Source organism: Mastigoproctus giganteus, chromosome 3, assembly GCF_048544385.1.
Source record: "Mastigoproctus giganteus isolate SK-2022 chromosome 3, ASM4854438v1, whole genome shotgun sequence".
Taxonomy (NCBI): domain Eukaryota; kingdom Metazoa; phylum Arthropoda; class Arachnida; order Uropygi; family Thelyphonidae; genus Mastigoproctus; species Mastigoproctus giganteus.
Genome location: NC_143577.1, coordinates 55,902,650 through 55,923,974, shown reverse-complemented (window position 1 = coordinate 55,923,974; position 21,325 = coordinate 55,902,650). Strand labels below are relative to the sequence as shown.

The 21,325-nt window shown below is 37.5% G+C and overlaps 1 protein-coding gene across 7 annotated transcripts in view; it reads right to left on the bottom strand.

The window, feature by feature from the left end:
• Nucleotides 1–21,325, bottom strand: part of LOC150088024 (protein Fe65 homolog) — a 437,915-nt gene that overhangs the window by 157,776 nt on the left and 258,814 nt on the right. For all 7 annotated transcript variants that reach the window (XM_090370536.1, XM_090370537.1, XM_090370539.1 and 4 more), the window contains one exon: nucleotides 20,133–20,396. In XM_090370536.1, the coding sequence (XP_090226662.1) occupies nucleotides 20,133–20,396 (264 nt within the window). The remainder of the gene's footprint in view (nucleotides 1–20,132; nucleotides 20,397–21,325) is intronic.

Here is a 21,325-nt window from a genome sequence, read left to right as displayed (position 1 = left end):
CTGTATTATACATCTGCACAACTTTTGAGGACTGCTGCTCAATTTTTTTTTTTTTTTTTTTTAACTGGATGGTACCACTTGTTCAGATAATCACTGAAATTAGATTGGTAGAAAAGGTGTCATGGATAATAAAAAAAAATGCATCAAGAACTGATAGGATTTATCCAGTGATATTAAAAGAAGCAGCAGGACAGACTGCCAAACTCTTATCTATTTTAATGTTTGAATCTCTTGACTCAGGTGGAATCGCATCAAATTAAGATGTGCAAATATCTCTCCAATTCACAAAGATGGTTCCAAGGATGAAATGGATAACTACAGTCTTCCAAATTAAGCTTCTGTGGTGTGGCAGGGAAAATTATGGATTTCAAGACTGTCTAGTGAACACATTATATTGTATATCCTAGCAATTAAAAATAAATTAATTAAAATAAAATAGCTATTAAAATTATGTTATGGCTCTGTATTTGTACAAAAAATTCACCCAGTCCCTGCTCCTGTGTTAATTTTCTATAGAGTTTTGATTTCCTTTTTTTTACTTGCAAGTTTAAATATTTTTGCTGGATTTACTACCCTCACATTTAGCTGCACACAAGACTCGTTTTTTTACAACATATTTTTTAATAAAAATGCATTGTTACACTTTATACTAAAGATATAATTTGTTAATTATCTAATATGGCATGCATCAGAATTAAGAATAAAAAAAATTTCAGTTTCCTATTTAAAATTATTTCTTGACTTTTATCTCAGAAACCTCTAGCGAACAATATACATAAACAAAACCACTGCAATACCTTTTTTGAAATGCCTGCTATATGGTTAAGGATATACTGCAGGAACATCTGGGCAAAAATTATATAAGAAACACAATTAGTAAAATAATAAGAGGAGTTTACCTCAATATAGTACATAGAACACTTCCGTATGATACCCTCCAGAAATTAAAACAGGAAAAACCCGTTCAAAACGGGAAAAAATCGTTAAAACGGGAAAAAATCGACAACTTACCAGTACATTACGGAAGTGTTCTACGTACTCTATTGAGGTAAACTCCTCTTATTATTTTACTAATATTATTATCAACGTAGAACATATTGAGTATTACAGCTCTGATTCATACTATATAAGAAACACAATGCATGTCTGTTAAAGGTAATTTATCCAAATAACCTGATAACAGGACCGTGGGAATCTAAAATTCTTTCATGAATCAAATCTTAAATCCACTCACCCTGAAATATTCAAATTATGTAGTGCATTTTGAAAATCTTAACATTTTAACAATTTGGAAAACTTTTCTGGGAAGTTCAACAAACAGAATACTTTGGGATTAATGTTTAAAGTGTAACATTATCGAATGGAATTGCACTCCTGTGAGTTCCAGCTCAACTGATGTACTGAGCATTTAAAAGTATTTAAAAGTAAAATCTGTCTGGTACTGTTAAAAAGAAAAGAAAGTTATCAAGTACTTCTTGAAAATAACTGCTGTGTTTTACTGATTTTATATCAGTAATGTCGTATAAATTTAGAGGAAAAGTTTTCTTTATACATTCAAAAAATATACAGGGTGTTTCAATTAAAAGCCACCATCAGGCTTTCCTGCTTATTTTTATGTTCAGATCATTTATTGTATGAAACATTTTTGTCATATTTCAGCTGAAATTTTTGAATTTGCTGTTAAAAATTAGACTAAATTTGTCATTTAGATTCTATGATTTCTAAATTTAAAACTTGCCTAATCAACTGCTTTTTTTCTCAATAGTTAAGCTGTTCCTTACCCTCGGTTTAGCCTAAAACATCACTTGTGTACTTCTGAAATGAATGTAAACTAACTTTATCTAAAACAACAAAATATAATAAACATAGAACAATTATTTTGTGTCAAGGGACAGAACAACAATTGTACAGCCAGTGCAGCTAAACATATAAGAGCAAACATGCCATATAAGTGTTTCCTTGTTTTCTTTTCCTTTTTCTTCTTATTTAAATAAAATCAGCTTATATCTGTTTCAGAAATACTGCAAGAGAAAAAAGAAAAGAGAAGAGAGAGAGAGGAAAAAAAAAAAAAAAAAAAGAGGTGTTTTAAGTGTTTAAGGCTTTAAAAGGACTGAGAAAACTTTTAATGATGATGGAATTCTTACTTTTTTTCTCAGATAACAGACACAAGGGATCATAAAATGAAAAAGGACATGTATGCAAAAATTTGCTTTCAGCCAGAGAGAAACTGATTGTTGGAACAAACTATCATCTGGTGTTGTGGAAGTGGGTAGTTTTAACAAATTTAAAGGAGAATCACACAGATTTTATTAAAAGGGAGGGAGAGACAAGGTGGGCGTTTTTTTTTTTTTTTTTTTGGGTGATGCTGTATAAGCTTGCTTCTTGCATCATTTGCCATTACTAATAATAATAGTAATAATAATTCAACAAAAGAAAATCATAACACATAGTGCATCATGTTTACTTATATAGTAGACTTGGCAAAATTCTGGCTCTGTAAACTTGAACTGCAGCTACCAGAGAAATAGGGACTGAAAAATTTGATGATTCAAAATAACAATGATTAACAGGAAATAAAAATATATAAAAAAAACTCATGAGTGGCAATCAAATATCTAATCATTTTAATTAATACTACTTAGCATTTTATAAGAAATTGATTAGCATTAGTAGAGGCATTTGATGCAAGAAAGCAAGCTTATGCAGCATCAGCCAAAAAAAAAAAAAAAAAAAAAAACCCACTTCCACTTCACCCCTCTGTTTGTTCAAAATACCTGTCCAGCTGAGCCTTAAACTTATTTAGGCTATCAACCTCCACCACAAGGGATGGAAGTCTGTTCCACCAACCAACCACCCGCTGACTAAAGGCAAATTTCCGCACGTCTATCCTACATCTGTCTTTCCTCAATTTGAATTTATGCCCTCTCAGGTGATTTTTCTGAGTTAGAGGAAGAATCCCATCAGCATTGAGCATGCTTAAACCATTCAAGGCTTTATACACCTCTATCAGATCACCTTGCTGGTGCCTAGTCTCCAGACACTGTAATTTGCAAAACTTAAGCCTTTCTTCGTAAGAGCACCCCTTTGTTCCATTCACTAATCTTGTTTCCCTTCTCTGTACTCGTTCCAGCAGCTCTACATCCTTCTTGAAATGAGGCCTCCAGACCTGTATACAGTACTCTAGGTGTGGCCTGACCATTGCCTTATACAATGGAATAATCACCTCCTTATCCCTGCTGGAAAAATTCCTGTATATCATTGACAATACTCCATGAGCTACTCTTGCAGCCCATCTGCACTGCTCAGAGAACTTCATATCTGCTTGCACAACCACCCCCAAGTCCCTTTCATTCTCTACCACTGTCAGTGTAGTACCACAGAGTTGATACGTTGCTCTGGGGTTGCTGTTTCCCATGTGTAGTACTTTACATTTGTCAATGTTAAACTTCATTTGCCACCTCTCAGCCCATCTGCTCAACCTTTCCAGATCCTGTTGCAGCAGCATAGTGTCAGTAGTGTCCTTGACAACCCTGCCAACCTTTGTATCGTCTGCAAACTTGGACATTAAGCTTGATATACCATCATCAATATCATTTATAAATACAGAAAACAATAATGGACCCAACACTGAGCCCTGAGGGACTCCACTAATAACATTAGTCCACGATGAGCAGTGTCCATTGATTACCACTCTCTGTCTTCTCCCCCTCAACCACCCCTTTATCCATAGCAGCAATTTGCCTCCAATGTCACACTGCTCCAATTTGTGTAGCAGTCTTCCATGTGCAACAGTATCAAAAGCCTTTCTAAGATCCAAGTATATAATATCAAAGTTATTCCCTGCATCCAGTTCTTTTGTGACTGCATCATAGTATCCAATCAAGTTGGTCAGGCAAGACTTCCCCTTAACAAAACCATGCTGTGGCTGAGCTATAACTGAAGTCTTGTCTAAATGATCCTGCAGTGCTTCTTTAACCAGTGCCTCCATTAATTTTCCTGGAACAGAAGTTAAGCTCACAGGTCTATAATTACTTGTGTCAGCCTTTGATCCTCCTTTGTGAATTGGGGTCACATTTTTGCACATTTCCAGTCTATGGGTACCTCCCCTGAGTCCAAGGAAGCTCTCATAATTATGGCTAACGGTTTGCTTACTTCCTTTGCTGCCTCCTTTAATATAACTGGATAGATCCCATCTACCCCGGGTGCCTTTCTTGTGTTTATCTTCAACAGTTTCTCCTCCACTTTACTCCCAGTTATTTCAAGATTCTGTAGCTTACTGCTAGAGTTGAATAGTGTGTGAGTGACCAGCCCCCAAATTCCAGTCAATATCTGGGAAATTAAAATCTCCCATTATAAGACTCTCTGATTTACTGGCCCACTCTATTTCCCTGTACAGTTCCTTATTATACTCATCAGAGTCATTAGGCCTATAGCACACTCCTACTCTCAATTTTGATCTCCCAATGCTTATGTCACACCAAACTGATTCAACACTGCACTGTCCAGCGATGTCGACTGGCTTCACTTCCTTGGATTTTATGTGTTTCTTAACTAATAGCATAACCCCTTCCCCCCTTCCTATCCTTTCTGTAGACGTTGTACTCCCCAAATTGCAGTTCTGCATCCTTTATATCTGTGTGACACCACGTCTCTGATATCCCAACAATATCTGCCTTTGATGTTTTGAGCAATACCTCAAATTCATCAAATTTATTTACTAAACTCCTAGCATTGGTGTACACGCAAGTATACCTGCACCTGCTTCTATTCTTAGCTACCCTAACACAACCCATGTGTTTACTTGTACCGGAATGGCTCCCAGCAGTCTCTGAAATACCATGCATCTTGTTTTTCAGGCTTCTGCTCATTCTAATAGAAGCAGTGCAAGAATCTCTTTCACCTCTGCCAGTGGCTACTGTCAATCTATTGGTCTTTGTCTCCCCCCAAGCTAGCAGTTTTCCGACCCACCTAACATTCTAGGTTAGGAGGGTCATGATGAACTGTTTCTAACTTTTATTCATAAAGAAATATGTAGACAGATGTGTCTGTCTTAGGAAAATACTAAAAATCATCTCTGACAATTGTCTTTATTCATGCAATGTTTCACTACTGTTCTTAATGAAGATTATACCTGAAAATGACCACAAATTCACCTGTTGTTTTTTTTTTTTTCCCTCCATTTACAGTGGTTTCCTTGTCATTTTGTGAGAGTTTACTTGATATTTTCATAATATGCCTTTATTTATTAATGAGCACATTAAATTAAAAACTTAAATTTATTAACATTAAAACTTATTAACATTATTAAATTAAATTAAAACATTAAGTTAAAACAAAGATATTAATTGTGATCTCAAAATTATCCAATCTGAAAAGTAAATTTTTATTGCATACACAAATTTTATTAAACATAATTCACTTAAACACTTTGAAGGATTATAGCTCTCATGACTTGGAAGGTTATCCTATATAGATCTCAAGGTTTTCAGATATATCAGAGATTGGATCTCACATATAATGTCATACCTGTTATATAGCATTTGCTTAGTAAAACAACCCGAGGTTTTACCAGTCAAACAGGGGAAATGATTTAATACTTTGAAAAATGGCTTTCTGGCTGTAGAGAAGTTTCTGAAGACATAAAATTAATGGAAAAATAAGGTGGATGTGGAATATTAATTATTTACAAGCTAAAATTATGATAAGGTGCATCATGTCACAAACACAAATTTCTATCTCAAACAAATGTTATGTTTATGTAACACATCTGCCACTTAATAATTCACATAAATTCAGTATGATTTTTAACTATTCCATATTAGATTTATCAGTCTATGAAAACAAACAGCAAAAAAATAATTAAATTATTACATAATCTACAATTAAAGTCTGCAAATGTATGCCATTAAAAGGTTTTGTATGATAGCTGAATTACTTTAAGTCGCAGGAAAAGACAAGGTTAAGAGAATAAAAATACTCAGAAAATATATAGATTTATAAACCAATTCCATCTAGTTATCAATTAACAATTTATATTTACCGTTTAGCTATTACTTATATAGTTATTTTATTTCTTTTTCATTTATTTTTTGTTGAAAAGTTTATGGTTACTTGTTTAGAGTACAGTAAACCCTCGCTAATCCAGTTACAGTAATCCGGATATCAGATAAACCAGATCAAAATATGAAAAATTCTATTCACAGTTGAGTACTTTTAAAGACACACCGGATTTAGGAAGGCAGATGATTCACTCTGATTGGACACTAATTGACTGCACACAGAGAGACAGAACAAAGATTACATTGTCTTGCATGTTGTTCTGTATCATTGTTACCTCTGAGTCAAACAGATGTTATTACTTATATTGGTTCATTTGCATACTTCTTTATGTGTATATAAGTAAATAAGTTAACATATTTCATATCATATAATTCATTAACTAAGAGTAAGAGTAGGTGTATGTATACTTTAATGTACACCAATGCGAGGAGTATAGTAAATAAATTTGTTGAATTTGAAGTACTTGCTGGTCATTGGAATATCAGAGATGTCATGCCACATGGATATAAGCAGTCCAGAATTAGAATGTGGGGAGTACAATGTGTGCAGAAAGGATAGACAGGGTAGAAGGGGTGATGCTATTAGTTAAGAAACATAAAATCTAAGGAAGTGCATCCAGTTGACATGGGTGGATAGTGCAGCATTGAGTCGGTTTGGTGTGACACAAGCACTGGGAAAACAAGTTGAGAGTAGGAATGTGTTATAGGCCAAATGACTGTGATGAGTACAATGAACAACTGTACAGGGAATAGGGTGGGCAAGTAAATCAGATTGTCTTATAATGGGGGATTTTAAATTCCCAGATATAGACTGGAACTTGTGGATTGGTCACTCACACACCAGCAAGACTTTTGTTGATTTATTGGATGATTGTTTTCTACAGCAGCATGTTCGAAAGACAACCAGAGGGAGTAATATTCTTCATCTGATTACCAGCAGTGATTCTTCATGCATTAAGAATCTCCAGATAAAGGAACCACTAGGTGGCAGTGATCACAGTGTACTGATGTGGGATTTACTTAAAGACCTAACTACCATCAGGGGTAAGGGGAAGGGTTATTTTCATAAAGGTAACTACAGTGGTCTCAGAGAGTTTTTAAATTATATACAGTAGGACCAATCGATGATGTTACCAACAGAAAATTCTAAATGAGAAGCATTCAAGTAATTAATCTTGGAAGCTACAAAGCTCTTCATGCCAACTAAGAAATACTGTTCAAGGTTTAGGCCTAAATGGATGTCAAAGGACCTAATGAGACGCGTGGCAGGAAAGAAAAATGTATTGGACACATATAAATTGTCACACATGCCTATGGTAGATATACGATACAGTCGATTCCGGCAAATCGGGACACATTGGGACAGATCACTTTGGCCCAATTAAGCGGCTGCCCCAATTACGCAAAATTTTAATGAGCTGAAAAGCACATTCTAACGGAGGCAAAAAAGGTATGAATAAAATAAAGGGAATGTGATATTTAAAGAAAGCACACTGTATTTAAGTTATATTGTATTTAAGTTATACAAACATTTATTTAAAAATAACTAAAGCTAAAAGCAAACAAAATGTATGTATGTACATGTGTAAAATGAAGATACAGTACAGAATAATGTCCGTGTCAAGCAAAGGTTACACATTCCTTAAGGGTTCTTACTTTGAAAAAATTATGAAGTGTACCCTGACGTGTTCTCTTTATGGATGGCAATTGAACAAAGTCGGCGCAGGTATCTAATGCCGATAAAGAACTGCCTTCATTGCCTTCCTGCATGAAATAACATCTCAATTCAGCGATACATTTCCTGGCATCCTCGTTAGTCACTCGCTTAGGTATATCATCGTCATAATTTTCTTGGTCTTTTGGTGTCTCTAAGTGTTTTGCCGCAATTTGTTCAATAATCGTTTCCTCATAATCTTCATTTTCATCGTGGCATTGAAGGCTATCGTCAATCGTTAAAAATTCTGCACAATTTTCGACCTGTTGCAGTTTCAAAGCCATTTCATTTTCTGTACAGCTTATCGCGTCTAAATCACAATTAGTCGTGAAACCACATTTAGCAAAACAATTCCGAATTGTTTTGCTGGTTATTACTCGCCAACTATCGGCAATAAATTGTACAGCTTTAACATTGAAACTTTTGCACTAACCTCTATTGATTTTGAAGATGATGTCAGCAGATTTTCCTCAATTGCTTCAAGGATGTGATTATCCGGCTTTCCGCGATAATAGGTCTTCAAATTTTTTATAATTCCCGCGTCCATAGGCTGTATCAGGGATGTGGTGTTAGGGGGTAAAAATTCCAGTTCAATATTTTTTTAAACCAGCTACATTAGAGTGTGCGGTGCAGTTGTCCAATATCAACAGAATTTTTCTGGATTTCCGTTGCAGTTCCGCGTCCCAGTTCATTAGCCATTGCGTAAAAATATATGTGGTCATCCACGCCTTCTTATTGGCATAATACGAAACTGGCAAACTGCCTATTGTAAGCCCCTTGAAACAACGAGGTTTGGCACTTTTACCAATAACCAAAAGTTTGAGTTTATCATTTCCTGACATGTTTAAGCAGCACAACAGTGTTACACGATCCATTGCTTTCTTTGAACCAGACAGTGTTATGTGTTGATAGATGAGGGAACCATCCAGCGTAGCACAATAATATAGACCTGTTTCATCGGCATTGTAAATGTCATCCCCACTAAATTTTTTAAGCAACTCTGGCAGTTTTTCACATTTCCATTGCTCAGCACTCGTAGCATCAGCACTGTCCTTCTCGCCATGCGCTTTTTTGTAACTAATGTCATGTCTACACTTCTATCGAGACAACCAACCATCCGTCGCTTTGAAATTTATGTGACCTAGCTTTTTGGCCAACTCTTCTAACTTGTTTTTTAGCATAGAGCCGCTTACACGCACTCCTCGTTTAGATACAGTGGAAAACGATTGATTCAAAGCATCTTCGACATCTGGATCTTTGCCTTCCCTCTTTCGCTTACGAGACGTTTTCTTTAAATCCACGTGCAATGTCCACTCCTCTCTAAGTTTTTCTTGGTGCTGTAGCAGTCGTGAAATTGTAGATTTTGGCACATTTATTATATCCGCTAGCTGACGATGACTGATGTTAGGAGGTTGACTTTTTATCTTGTCAAGAATAGTGATTTTTGATGAAAGTGACAAATCTTTACGTGGCATCTTGACAGGGGTCTTAAATGTACTGAAAAAAAGGGGAAGGAGAAACCAAAATCAGTGCACTGTTTGGTACAGTTTTTAATCAATTCTAACCCACAAGATGCATACATATGTATCTAGTGTAAACAACTGCAAGCAAAATTTCTTCAGAATCCGATTACTACGACACAGAACAAACGTAAAACAACCACTCTACAGCACGACTTCGCAATAACTGATTCTGCTGCTGCCCGCATGATCTCTTTTTTACGAACCATCTAAATTAGTTTATTGTTCAATAAACTGATTTAGATGGGGACTGGAGGAAACTGGAGGGCAGAAGTTTATCAAACTCTGGCAGGGAGCTAATTGATTTTGTAATAACTGAGAGCAAAGTGGAGGAGAAATTCAACATAAGAAAGGCACATGAGGTGGATGGAATCTATCCAGTTATATTAAACTAGGTGACAAAGGAAGTAAGCAAACCCTTAGCCATAATTATGAAAGCTTCCTTGGACTCAGGGGAGCTCCCCATGGGCTGGAAATGTGCAAATGTGTCCCCAATTCACAAAGGGTGATCAAAGGGTGACATGGGTAATTACAGATCTGTTAGTCTAACTTCTGTTCCGGAGAAAGTAATGGAGTCACTAGTTAAGGAAGTGATGCACGATCATCTATTATAGATCATCTATTATAGTTATAGTTCAGACCCAGCAGGGGTTTGTTAAGGGGAAGTCTTGTCTGACAAATTTGATTGGCTACTATGATGTGGTTTTTTTCCCTCCCTTAGGAAAACCCCAATCACGAGAGGTATTAAAACCCATAGTACTTAGTACCATGTTTGGGTTGGAGGTTGAGAAGACGAAAGAAGATATTTGTTAACATTAGACTTGAACTTCTGTAGACTGTAATTTTCAGGAAATACATATGAAGGAAGGTTGTTCCAGAAAACGACAGTTGAATGAATAAACGAGGAAGATAAACAATTGGTTCTGTTAGTTTGAAGTTGGACAGTAAATGGATGTCGGCTGGTGGCGGCACGTGTCCGGACTGTTTTGAAAGAGAGAGAGTGGGAATTATAGAAGCCAATTCAGAAGAACAGTACACGGGGAAGTATCTGTAGAAAAGGCATGCAGCAGAAACAGTAAGTCCACGAGACAGTGAGTGGAGGGATTCTGTTAGAGATGAGTCACTAATTAACCTAACTACCCTCTTCTGAATGGAATCTAGAAGCCTGACTGAGGTTTTGGGGCACCTCCCCAGATGTCGAAACAATATTCCATGGTAGGGCGGATTTGCGATCTGTACAGAATGAACAGCTGTTTGGAAGAAAAGTAACACCGAGAGTCAAAGAGAAAATCAAGTTTTTTAGATGTAGAGGAAACAATATTTGTAATGTGCTTGTGCCAAGAGAGAATAAAAGTCAGAGTAATCCCCAAAAGAGATATATCATTTTGCATAGAAATCAGAGTGTCACCACAGATAAGCATAGGAGCAGAAGAATCCTTTTCGACAAGACTGAGTTTTAGCCGGATTGAAGTCAACTAAGTTGCCGTTGCCCCAATGAAGAATTACCTGGAGATAGGCATTTAAGGAATTATTAGCAGATATTTGAGAAGTTGAAGCTGATTGAGCAGGGCAAGGTTTTTCAAAATGGAAAGTGGAATGCAATTTGCTATCATCGGAAAAACTATGGATAGGATTTCCAGTCAACGGAACAAGGTCATTAATATACAAAAGGAAAACAGTGTGGGAAAGAACTGAACCTTGGGGGACAACAGCATTAGTGGAGAAGTTAGAAGACAAAGAGCTATCTACCATCACCCTCAATGAGCGATCAGAGAGAAAACTGGATAACAATTACAAAAAACAGTTGGCAAACCAGAAGTTGGAAGCTTGTTTAGAAGACTTTTAGGCCTAACATGATTGAAAGCCTTTGAGATGTCAAGAGCAACTACTTGTGTTTCACCGAACCTTTCCATTGAATTAGTCCATAAATGAGTAACACAAGCCAGAATATCACCAGTGGATCGACATTGATGGAATCCATACTGGCGATCGTTGATCAGACGGAAGGTTTCTGGGTAGTTTAAGAGTTGGCGGTTAATTGCAAGGCAAGGTTTTTCAAAATGGAAAGTGGAATGCAATTTGCTATCATCTGAAAAACTATGGATAGGATTTCCAGTCAACGGAACAAGGTCATTAATATACAAAAGGAAATTAATGATAATGATATTAAGTAATATAATATATAAAATATAATATATAAAATTTATATAATGACATTATATAAACATTAGTTTATATAATGATATAAACTAATGATATTAAGAGTAGGAGACCGGCGGAATTACTTAGCAAGTACAGGTCACTGTTGAAAAAAAGCCGTGAATTAGGGTTGAACTTGAAAGTGTCTGCAATTCTGCCCAGACACGATAGGAGGGAGTATATGATGAGAGCCTTGTCGATCAATTCGGCCCTGGAGGGATTGTGCAAGGCTCAAGGGGTAGAATTTTTTTCAGCCTGGACTGTACTTGTTAACAGGAGAGATTGCTTCTACAGGGATGGGATACACTTAAATAGAAAGGGTGCAAGAATTTTTGCTGATGCTGTCGAGGCAGTGTTAGGTGGGTCGGAAAACTGCTAGTTGGGGGGGATACAAGGACTAATAGATTGACAGTAGCCACTGGCAGAGGTGGAAGTGATTCTTGCACTGCTTCTATTCAAATGAGCAGAAGTCTGAAAAACAAGATGCAGGATATTTCAGAGACTGCTGGTAGTCATTGCGTTACAAGTAAACACATGGGTTGTGTTAGGGTAGCTAAGAAAAGAAACAGGTGCATGTATACCTGCGTGTACACCAATGCTAGTAGTTTGGTAAATAAATTTGATGAATTTGAGGTATTGCTCAAAACATCAAAGGCAGATATTGTTGGGATATCAGAGACGTGGTGTCACACAGATATAAGTAATGCGGAACTGGAATTTGGGGAATACAATGTATATAGAAAGGATAGACAGGACAGGAGGGGAGGAGGGGTTATGCTATTAATTATGAAACACATAAAGTCAAAGGAAGTGAAGCCAGTTGACATCGATGGACAGAGCAGTGTCCAGTCAGTTTGGTGTGACATAAGCATAGGGAAATCAAAATTGAGAGTAGGAGTGTGCTATAGGCCTAATGACTCTGATGAGTATAATAATATATTGTACAGGGGAAATAGAGTGGGCCAGTAAATCAGAGAGTCTTATAATGGGGGATTTTAATTTCCCAGATATTGACTGGAATTTGTGGGTTGGTCACTCGCACACTAGCAAGGCTTTTGTGGATTTATTGGATGATTGTTTTCTACATCAGCATGTTCGTGAGGCAAAAAGAGGGAGCAATACTCTTGATCTGATTATCAGTAGTGATTCTTCATGCATTAAGAACCTGCAGATAAATGAACCACTAGGTGGCAGTGATCACAGTGTGTTGAAGTGGGATTTACTCAAGGAGGTAACTACCATCAGAGGTAAAGGGAAGGGTTTTTGTTTTCGTAAAGGCGACTATGATGGTCTGAGACAGTATTTAAATTCTATACAGTGGGACCAACTGATGACGTTACCAACAGCAAACTCAAAATGGGAAGCATTCAAGGAACTAATCTTGGTGGCTACCAGGCTTTACATACCAACTAAGAAATATTGTTCAAGGTTTAGGCCTAAATGGTTGTCAGATGGACTAATGAGACATGTGGCAGAGAAGAAAAATGCATGGGATACATACAAATTAATGGGTGACATGGAAGCCTATGATAGATATAAGTTGGTCTGTAACCAAGTCACAAAGGAGATTAGGCAGGCAAAGGCAGACTACGAAAAATCCTTGGCAAAGGATGCAAAGAAAAACAGAAAGGAGTTCTTTACATACTTGAACTCAAGAAGGAAAGGGATGAATCAGATTGGTCCACTGGATATTGATGGTTCAACAGTTGAGGATCCTGCTCAGGTGGCTAACAATCTAAACGAGTATTTTGCATCTACATTCACGCATGAGGAGTTATTCAGGAAGGAGAATGATGTAGGTAAAGTAAACATTGGCAGTGAGCTGGATGATTTTGTAATAACTGAGAGGAAAGTGGAGGAGAGATTGTTGAGGATAAACATAAAAAAGGCACCTGGGGTGGATGGGATCTATCCAGTTATATTAAAGGAGGCAGCAAAGGAAGTATGCAAACCCCTAGCCATAATTATGAGAGCTTCTTTGGACTCAGGGGAGGTACCCATAGACTGGAGATGTGCAAATGTAACCCCAATTCACAAAGGAGGATCAAAGGCTGACACAAGTAATTATAGACCTGTTAGTTTAACTTCTGTTCCAGGTAAATTAATGGAGGCACTGGTTAAAGAAGCACTGCAGGATCATCTAGACAAGAATTCAGTTATAGCTCAGACACAGCATGGTTTTGTTAAGGGCAGGTCTTGCCTGACCAATTTGATTGGATACTATGATGTAGTCACAAAAGAACTGGATGCAGGGAATAACTTTGATATTATATATTTGGATCTTAGAAAGGCTTTTGATACTGTTGCACATGGAAGACTGCTGCACAAATTGGAGCAGTGTGGCATTGGAGGCAAATTGCTGCTATGGATAAGGGGATGGTTGAGTGGCAGAAGACAGAGAGTGGTAATCAATGGACACTGCTCAACGTGGACTAATGTTATTAGTGGAGTTCCTCAAGGTTCAGTGTTGGGTCCATTGTTGTTTTCGGTGTTTATGAATGATATTGATGATGGGATATCAAGTTCAATGTCTAAGTTTGCAGATGATACAAAGGTTGGCAGGGTCGTTAAGGACACTACTGACGCTATGCTGCTGCAACAGGATCTGGAAAGGTTGAACAGATGGGCTGAGAGGTGGCAAATGAAGTTTAACATTGACAAATGTAAAGTACTACATATGGGTAACAGTAACCCCAGAGCAATGTATCAACTCTGCGGTACTACACTGACAGTGGTGGAGAATGAAAAGGACCTGGGGGTAATTGTGCAGGCAGATATGAAGTTCTCTGAGCAGTGCAGACGAGCTGCAAGAGTAGCTCATGGTGTCTTGTCAATGATATACAGGAATTTTTCTAGCAGGGATAAGGAGGTGATTATTCCCTTGTATAAGGCAATGGTTAGGCCACATCTTGAGTACTGTATACAGGTCTGGAGGCCTCATTTCAAGAAGGATGTAGAGCTGCTGGAACGGGTACAGAGAAGGGCAACAAGATTAGTAAATGGAACAAAGGGTTGCTCTTACGAAGAAAGGCTTAAGTTTTGCAAATTACAGAGTCTGGAGACTAGGCACCGGCGAGGTGATCTGATAGAGGTGTATAAGGCTTTGAATGGTTTGAGCATGCTCAATGCCAATGGGATTCTTCATCTTTCTCAGAATAATCACCTCAGAGGGCATAAATTCAAATTGAGGAAGGACGGATGTCGGATAGATGTGCGGAAATTTGCCTTTGGCCAGCGGGTGGTTGGCTGGTGGAACCGACTTCCATCACTTGTTGTTGAAGTTGATAGCCTAAACAAATTTAAAGCTCAACTGGACAGGTATTTCGAACGAACGGAGGGGTGAAATGGGAGAGGGTTTTTTTTTTTTTTTTTTGGCTGATGCTGAATAAGCTTGCTTTCTTGCATCATATGCCTCTACTAATGCTAATGCTAATGCTAAAAACAGTGTGGGAAAGAACTGAACCTTGGGGGACAACAGCATTAGTGGAGAAGTTAGAAGACAAAGAGCTATCTACCATCACCCTCAATGAGCGATCAGAGAGAAAACTGGATAACAATTACAAAAAACAGTTGGCAAACCAGAAGTTGGAAGCTTGTTTAGAAGACTTTTAGGCCTAACATGATTGAAAGCCTTTGAGATGTCAAGAGCAACTACTTGTGTTTCACCGAACCTTTCCATTGAATTAGTCCATAAATGAGTAACATAAGCCAGAATATCACCAGTGGATCGACATTGATGGAATCCATACTGGTGATCGTTGATCAGACGGAAGGTTTCTGGGTAGTTTAAGAGTTGGCGGTTAATTGATTTCTCCATTACTTTAGAAAGAGTAGAAATAATTGCAATGGGACAATAATTGGATGGGAGGGATTTGTCACCCTTTTTAGGAACTGGCTGGATATGAGCAAATTTCCAAGCAGAAGGAGAAACACCTTTGCAATACGAAAGTGAAAAAGGGGGGCAAAGACTACGGTTAAGTTCAGGAGCACAGGTTTTGACAACAAGTGGAGAAATACCATCAGGACCTGGAGCTTTCTTAGCATCACGATTCATCAAAATCCTTCTGATATCCTTTTGACGGAAGACCACAGGAGGCATTGAATGGAGCGTGTTAGGAATGGTGGGAGGTGTTTTACCAAGATCATTAATACAGGAGTTGGAAGAAAAATGGGATGCTAGCAGGTCAGCTTTTCCTTGGCTGAAGTAAAAACAGAACCATCTGGTTTTGACAGAGGTGGGAGCAGAGATGGGCAAAAGTTGCGGCCAATAGCTTTGGCAAGAGACCAGAATGCTCGACTACCATTAGGGCAAGAAGCAAGTTTTCTACTCTTAGCCTCTTCAAAATCTAGTTTGGACTGATTAATGACTGCTTTACATTTGTTGCGAGCTTTGGTGTAGGCAGAAAATGAAGCTGAAGAATTGGAAACAAGACAATTACGATATGCAACAGTCTTCTCTTCAACAGCCTGAGCACATTTATTGGAAAACCAAGGTTTGGATAAAGGGCGAGATTTTAAAGTGGAGTGTGGAATAAAGGATTCCATTCCTACGAGAATAATTTCACTGACACGATCAGAGCAAACATAGACATAAGAAGTTTTGAAACAGTAGTCCGACCAAGGAAATTAAGAAAAGAAATCTCGCAGGTCATCCCATTTTGCATTCTTGTAATGCCAAACAACACGAGGCTGGGAATAGCCATGAGATTAAGGCTCCTATAGAGAGGAGACAATCACCAAGTTGTGATCTGAGATGCCTAAAGAACCACTCACTTCGACCGTGTACTTAGAAGGGTTGTTTGTGAGAAAAAGATCAAGCATGTTGGCTGTGTGATTAGGATTGTCCAGTATTCTTGTAGGTAAATGTACAATCTGTGCAAGGTCATTAGAATTTGCAAAAGCCTCAGCATCTTGACCAGCTGGGTCGGTGTGACTAGAAAACGGAAGTCAACTGGAGTTGTGAACATTAAAATCAAAGAACATTACCTCACTGTTAGGAAAGTTGGACTGGAGAAAGTCAAGTTGCAAAGAGAGGAAGTCAGAGAGCTCCAAGTGATTAGTGGAGTTGGGAGAACGGTAGAGACAACAGATGAATTTGACACAATGAGGTAGAGAGATTTTAAGTCAGAGAAGATCGAATAGAGGAGATTCCAAATTATCAATTCTCTGACAGGGAATATCAGAATGGACATATACACCAGTACCACCTTTGAGATGAAAGGAATCATACAGCGAATAATTTGGGCAACTGAGATGAGCTGTGGTCGAATCAACCAATAACTGAGATTCTGTCAGAAAAAGTACATGGGGTTTGGCAGACTGCAAGTGGAAATGGACATTGTTGAGATTAGAATTGAGACCACGTATATTTGTGAAATGAACTAGTTAAGTGTTTAGGAGGTTTAGATCTTTTTGCAGATAAGCTTACTGTATTAGTTTGACAATTCATGGTGTATTCAATAGTAATAAAAAATGGGGGGGAGAACATGCTGTATGAAGTAATGAAATTTTTGAATATGGCGTACACATGGTAAGGATATACCCAGATCCTTGACATAACGTGGCCTCGACAATGCCCCCCGCATACACACTACTTGGACTCCCTCCTGTCACTATCTGGCAGAGTAGAGGTAGCAAGATTATATACTAGCTGATCCGGAAGCCTCCTAAAGAGGTGCCAATAAGTTTGGTCCGGTGTACTAACAAGCGGCTGGCCTGCGAACACCGTTTTAGAGCTGTACCCTTGAAATGTGGGAAGATTGGATCTCGCCATGATGTTCGTCATAACTTCAAAAGTCATCAGTCATACTGCATGATGGAAGAGGTGGGGAAGAGTTGACCGGAACTTAGCTCTGGAGACTAAACATAGGTTCCACCAGTTCGAGCCTCCAATAAACAAATTGGTGGTATTGCACCAGTTGATGAGAGTCATCTACCACCTAGTATTGCCTGGTAACACAGAGGGTGGCATTCCTCCATGTGGTGTGGGTGCCACACCTCAACTTCTGCTTACGTTGGTTCACACCTGGATGGTCACCCACAGTGTGCTTGTGCATGGAGGTTATACCCAGGATTAGTAACAGTCCCACCATCATGAAGGTGCAAGAATAGGATTTGGCTGTCACAGACCGTCTGGACTTCACCGAAATTTGGTCACCTTGACTTGAATATCACCTGAATATCAGTTCCATCAGCATTTTAGACTCTCAGGTAGCCAGTACAGCTTTCCTGGCATATCTGAGAGAATACCTGTGACATCCTCAAGGACCAGACAAAGGAACTGGATGCAAAGAATAATTTTGATATCAGATACTTGGATTTTATGAAAGCTTTGGATACTATGGCACATGGAAAACTAATGTACAAATTGGAGCAGTATGGCATTAAGGGCAAGTTGCTACAATGGATAAAAGGATGGTTGAGTGAGAGAAAACAGAGAGTGGCTATAAATGGACACTGCTCTTCTCTAATGTAATTAGTGGAGTCACCCAGGGTTTAGTGTTGGGACCATTCTTGTTTTCAGTATTTATCAATGATATCGATGAAGGTATATCAGGGTTAACGTTGAAGTTTGCAGGTGATACAAAGATTGGCAGGGTTGTTAATACGCCACTGCAACAGGATCTAGAAAAGTTGAGGAGATGGGCTGAGAGGTGGCAACTGAAATTTAACATTGACAAATGTAAAGTACTGCATATGAGTAGCACAGTAACCCAAGAGTAATGTATCAACCGGGTTGTACTACACTTAGGGTAGTGGAGAATGAAAAGGACCTGGGGATAATTGTGTAGTCAGATATGAAGTTTTCTGAGCAGTGTAAAAAGGCTGCAAGAGTAGCTCATGGTGTCTTGTCAATGATATACGGGAATTTTGCTAGCAGGGATAAGGGGGTGATTGTCCCCTTGTATAAGGCAATGCCACATCTTGCTCTGGAGGCCTCATTTTGAGAAAGATGTAGAGCTGCTGGAATGAGTACAGAGAAGGGCAACAAAATTGGTGAGTGGAACAAAGGGGTTGGTGTTACCAAGAAAGGCATAAATTCTGCAAACTGCAGCTTTTGGAGACTAGGCACCTGTTAGGTGATCTAACTGAAGTATATAAGACCTTGAATGGATTGAGCAAGCTCAATGCTAATGGGATTCTTCCATTTGCCCAGATTATTCACCTGAAAGGACATAAATGCAAATTGAGGAAAGACAATTGTAGAATAGATGTGCGAAAATTCACCTTTAGCCAGCGGGTCGTTGATAGTTGGAACAAATTTCCATTTGTTGGAGTGAAGGTCAGCAACTTAAATAAGTTCAAAGCAGAACTAGACAAAAATTTGGAGTGAATGGATGGATAAAATGGGAAGGAGTTTTTTCTTTTTTGGCTGATGCTAGTAAGCTTGCTTTCTTGCATCATATGCCTCTACTAATGTTAATGCTAATGCTAATTATGGATTCTAAAGAATTGAAAACTGGAATAAAAAGAAAACAGTTTACTTTAACTATCATTAACAAGCTCAAAGTGATAGAACAACTTGAAAATGATGTTCCTGGAAAAAAAAAATTGCTGAAGAATTTGGTACTGGAAACAAATTGTATTAGATATTAAAAAACAAAAAGAATCTATAATGGCATTTGCTTTAAAATTCAATGTGGGGAGTGATATTAAATATAAAGTAATGTATCAAATAGCAGACATTAAAAAATCCAAAAGAAGTGTTGCTGGAAGAAGTTGTATTTAAGTGGTATTCACAATAACAATCAAGTGGCACTTTTGTGCGACAAGAATGCCACTTGATATATATGTAAAAAGAAAATATTGTACATTTATCCATCTATTGATAGATAAATGCATTGCCTTTTTATACTTTTTTAAATAAAGGTTGTTGTTGTTATTTGATTTTTAGGAGCATTAGCAACTGAGGCCATATTGCTCCAGTAATATGCAGTGGTCATTCCCTGACCTTTCCGCATCCTCCGTATTTGGTGGTCACAGCCTCAAACCCCGGTCTAATCAAGAAGTTTGTTTGTTTGTTATTTGGTTTTTAGGAGCATTAGCAACTAAGGCCATATTGCTCCGGGATATGCAGTGGTCATTCCCTGACCTTTCCGCATCCTCCGTATTTGGTGATGACGGGCTCGAACCCCGGTCTAATCAAGAAGCGTGTGCTACGCACTGAAGCTCCTGCCCACCTGGCTATGGAGGCACCTTTAAATATAGCCTCTACAGTGATACTTTATTTTCATCAGCACTACCTATATCGTTAAATTTTCCATTTATTTGTATTAAGTTTGTCTTTTAGGCCGATCTTTTGCTTCAGTAATCTGGATTATCGCCTAATCCAGATGACCTCTCCCCCAATTAATCCGTATTAGTGAGGGGTTTACTGTACTACTAATATAAAACAAAAAAACTTGCTTATTTTCATTTTTAATTTATTAAAAATCAGTACAGGAAAATAAATCTGTTAAGAAACCAGTAACTGTAAACAATGAACTATTATTTTAGTTATCAAAAAAACTTACTATTTCAAAAATAATTTTGAGTCAGTTATTTCATAAATTAACTGACTCAGACAAATAGAATCCTCTAAAAACAATATAAAACAAAAACATGCATGCGAGTTTAAATAATCATATAAAAATATCTTACCTTTCAGGTGTATTTGGTCTTGACCTCTGTTTTTTTGATGTAATACTGTGATCCCCACTTACATTTTGAATCAATGGAGTGGTTTCTTTGTGCTGCTTAGTAGCACATTCTAAGCTAATGTAATAATCAAGGAATCCACTTCTTCTTCGTCCCATTATACAATCAGAGTCATTATTATCATTTGAATTAACTTTTGTGTTATTGTTGGCTTCAGAGTGTTCTATGGATGTACATAAAGTTGTCACATTTGTTTCCTCATTGCATCTAATGTTTAAAAACAAAAACATACAGAGTTGGTAACTAAAATTGCTTTAATAATAATAATCATTTACTGGAACATTGCTACACCAAAACACCTTGGAACAAACTCTCAAATGGCTGGTAGGATATACACAAAATCTATCATAACCACATAAGATAATCTCTGCTGTTTATTATGCTAAATAATATTATTAATAAAATAAGTTCCACATATATTCTGCATTGGTAAAAAAAATTGATTTAATAGAGGCAAAAGTTAAGTTAAATTTAAATAAAAGAAAAGATCTCAAACATTTTATCTGGATTCACCAGTCTTCCCCCAAAGAATAAACATTAAACACTAAGAAATGTAGCAACACAAATAGCAAAAAACTGAAACAAAGTAAGAAACTGATATTATTGTTAGATGGAAGTTGGAAGAGAAACTGGCTATAGCAGGGGTAGCCAATTTAATTTGTGATGCGACCTACTTTTTTTCTTCAAAATGTGCTGCAATCTACCATCTCAAGAATTTCATTGCACATGGTTAAAAAAGTTAATGAACACATTGAAAATTGTTTATAAATTTTAAAATTAATTACAATTCAGAATTCTCATTTTAAATGAACATATATTTAAATTTTTAATTTATGTGAAGTTTGTGTCTTCATGTCATCTGCCAAGCTTTCAAAATCGGGGATATACTATGATAAGGCCAACAGTAAAGAATCTTCTGTATGCAAGTCCATAAGCGAATAGCAATTCTTCGTCTTTGTTTGTTTCAAATACGAAAAGGCCAATTCACATAGATATGTGGAACAGGAATTCAAAACAGGAATTTAAAAGGTCACTGCATTTTTTTACATTTGGGTACTTTTCTCGGCAAACATATTTCCAAAAGTCTTTTTCTGATGATCTGGCTTTTAGGAAGATATTGTTTCGCAATGTAATAA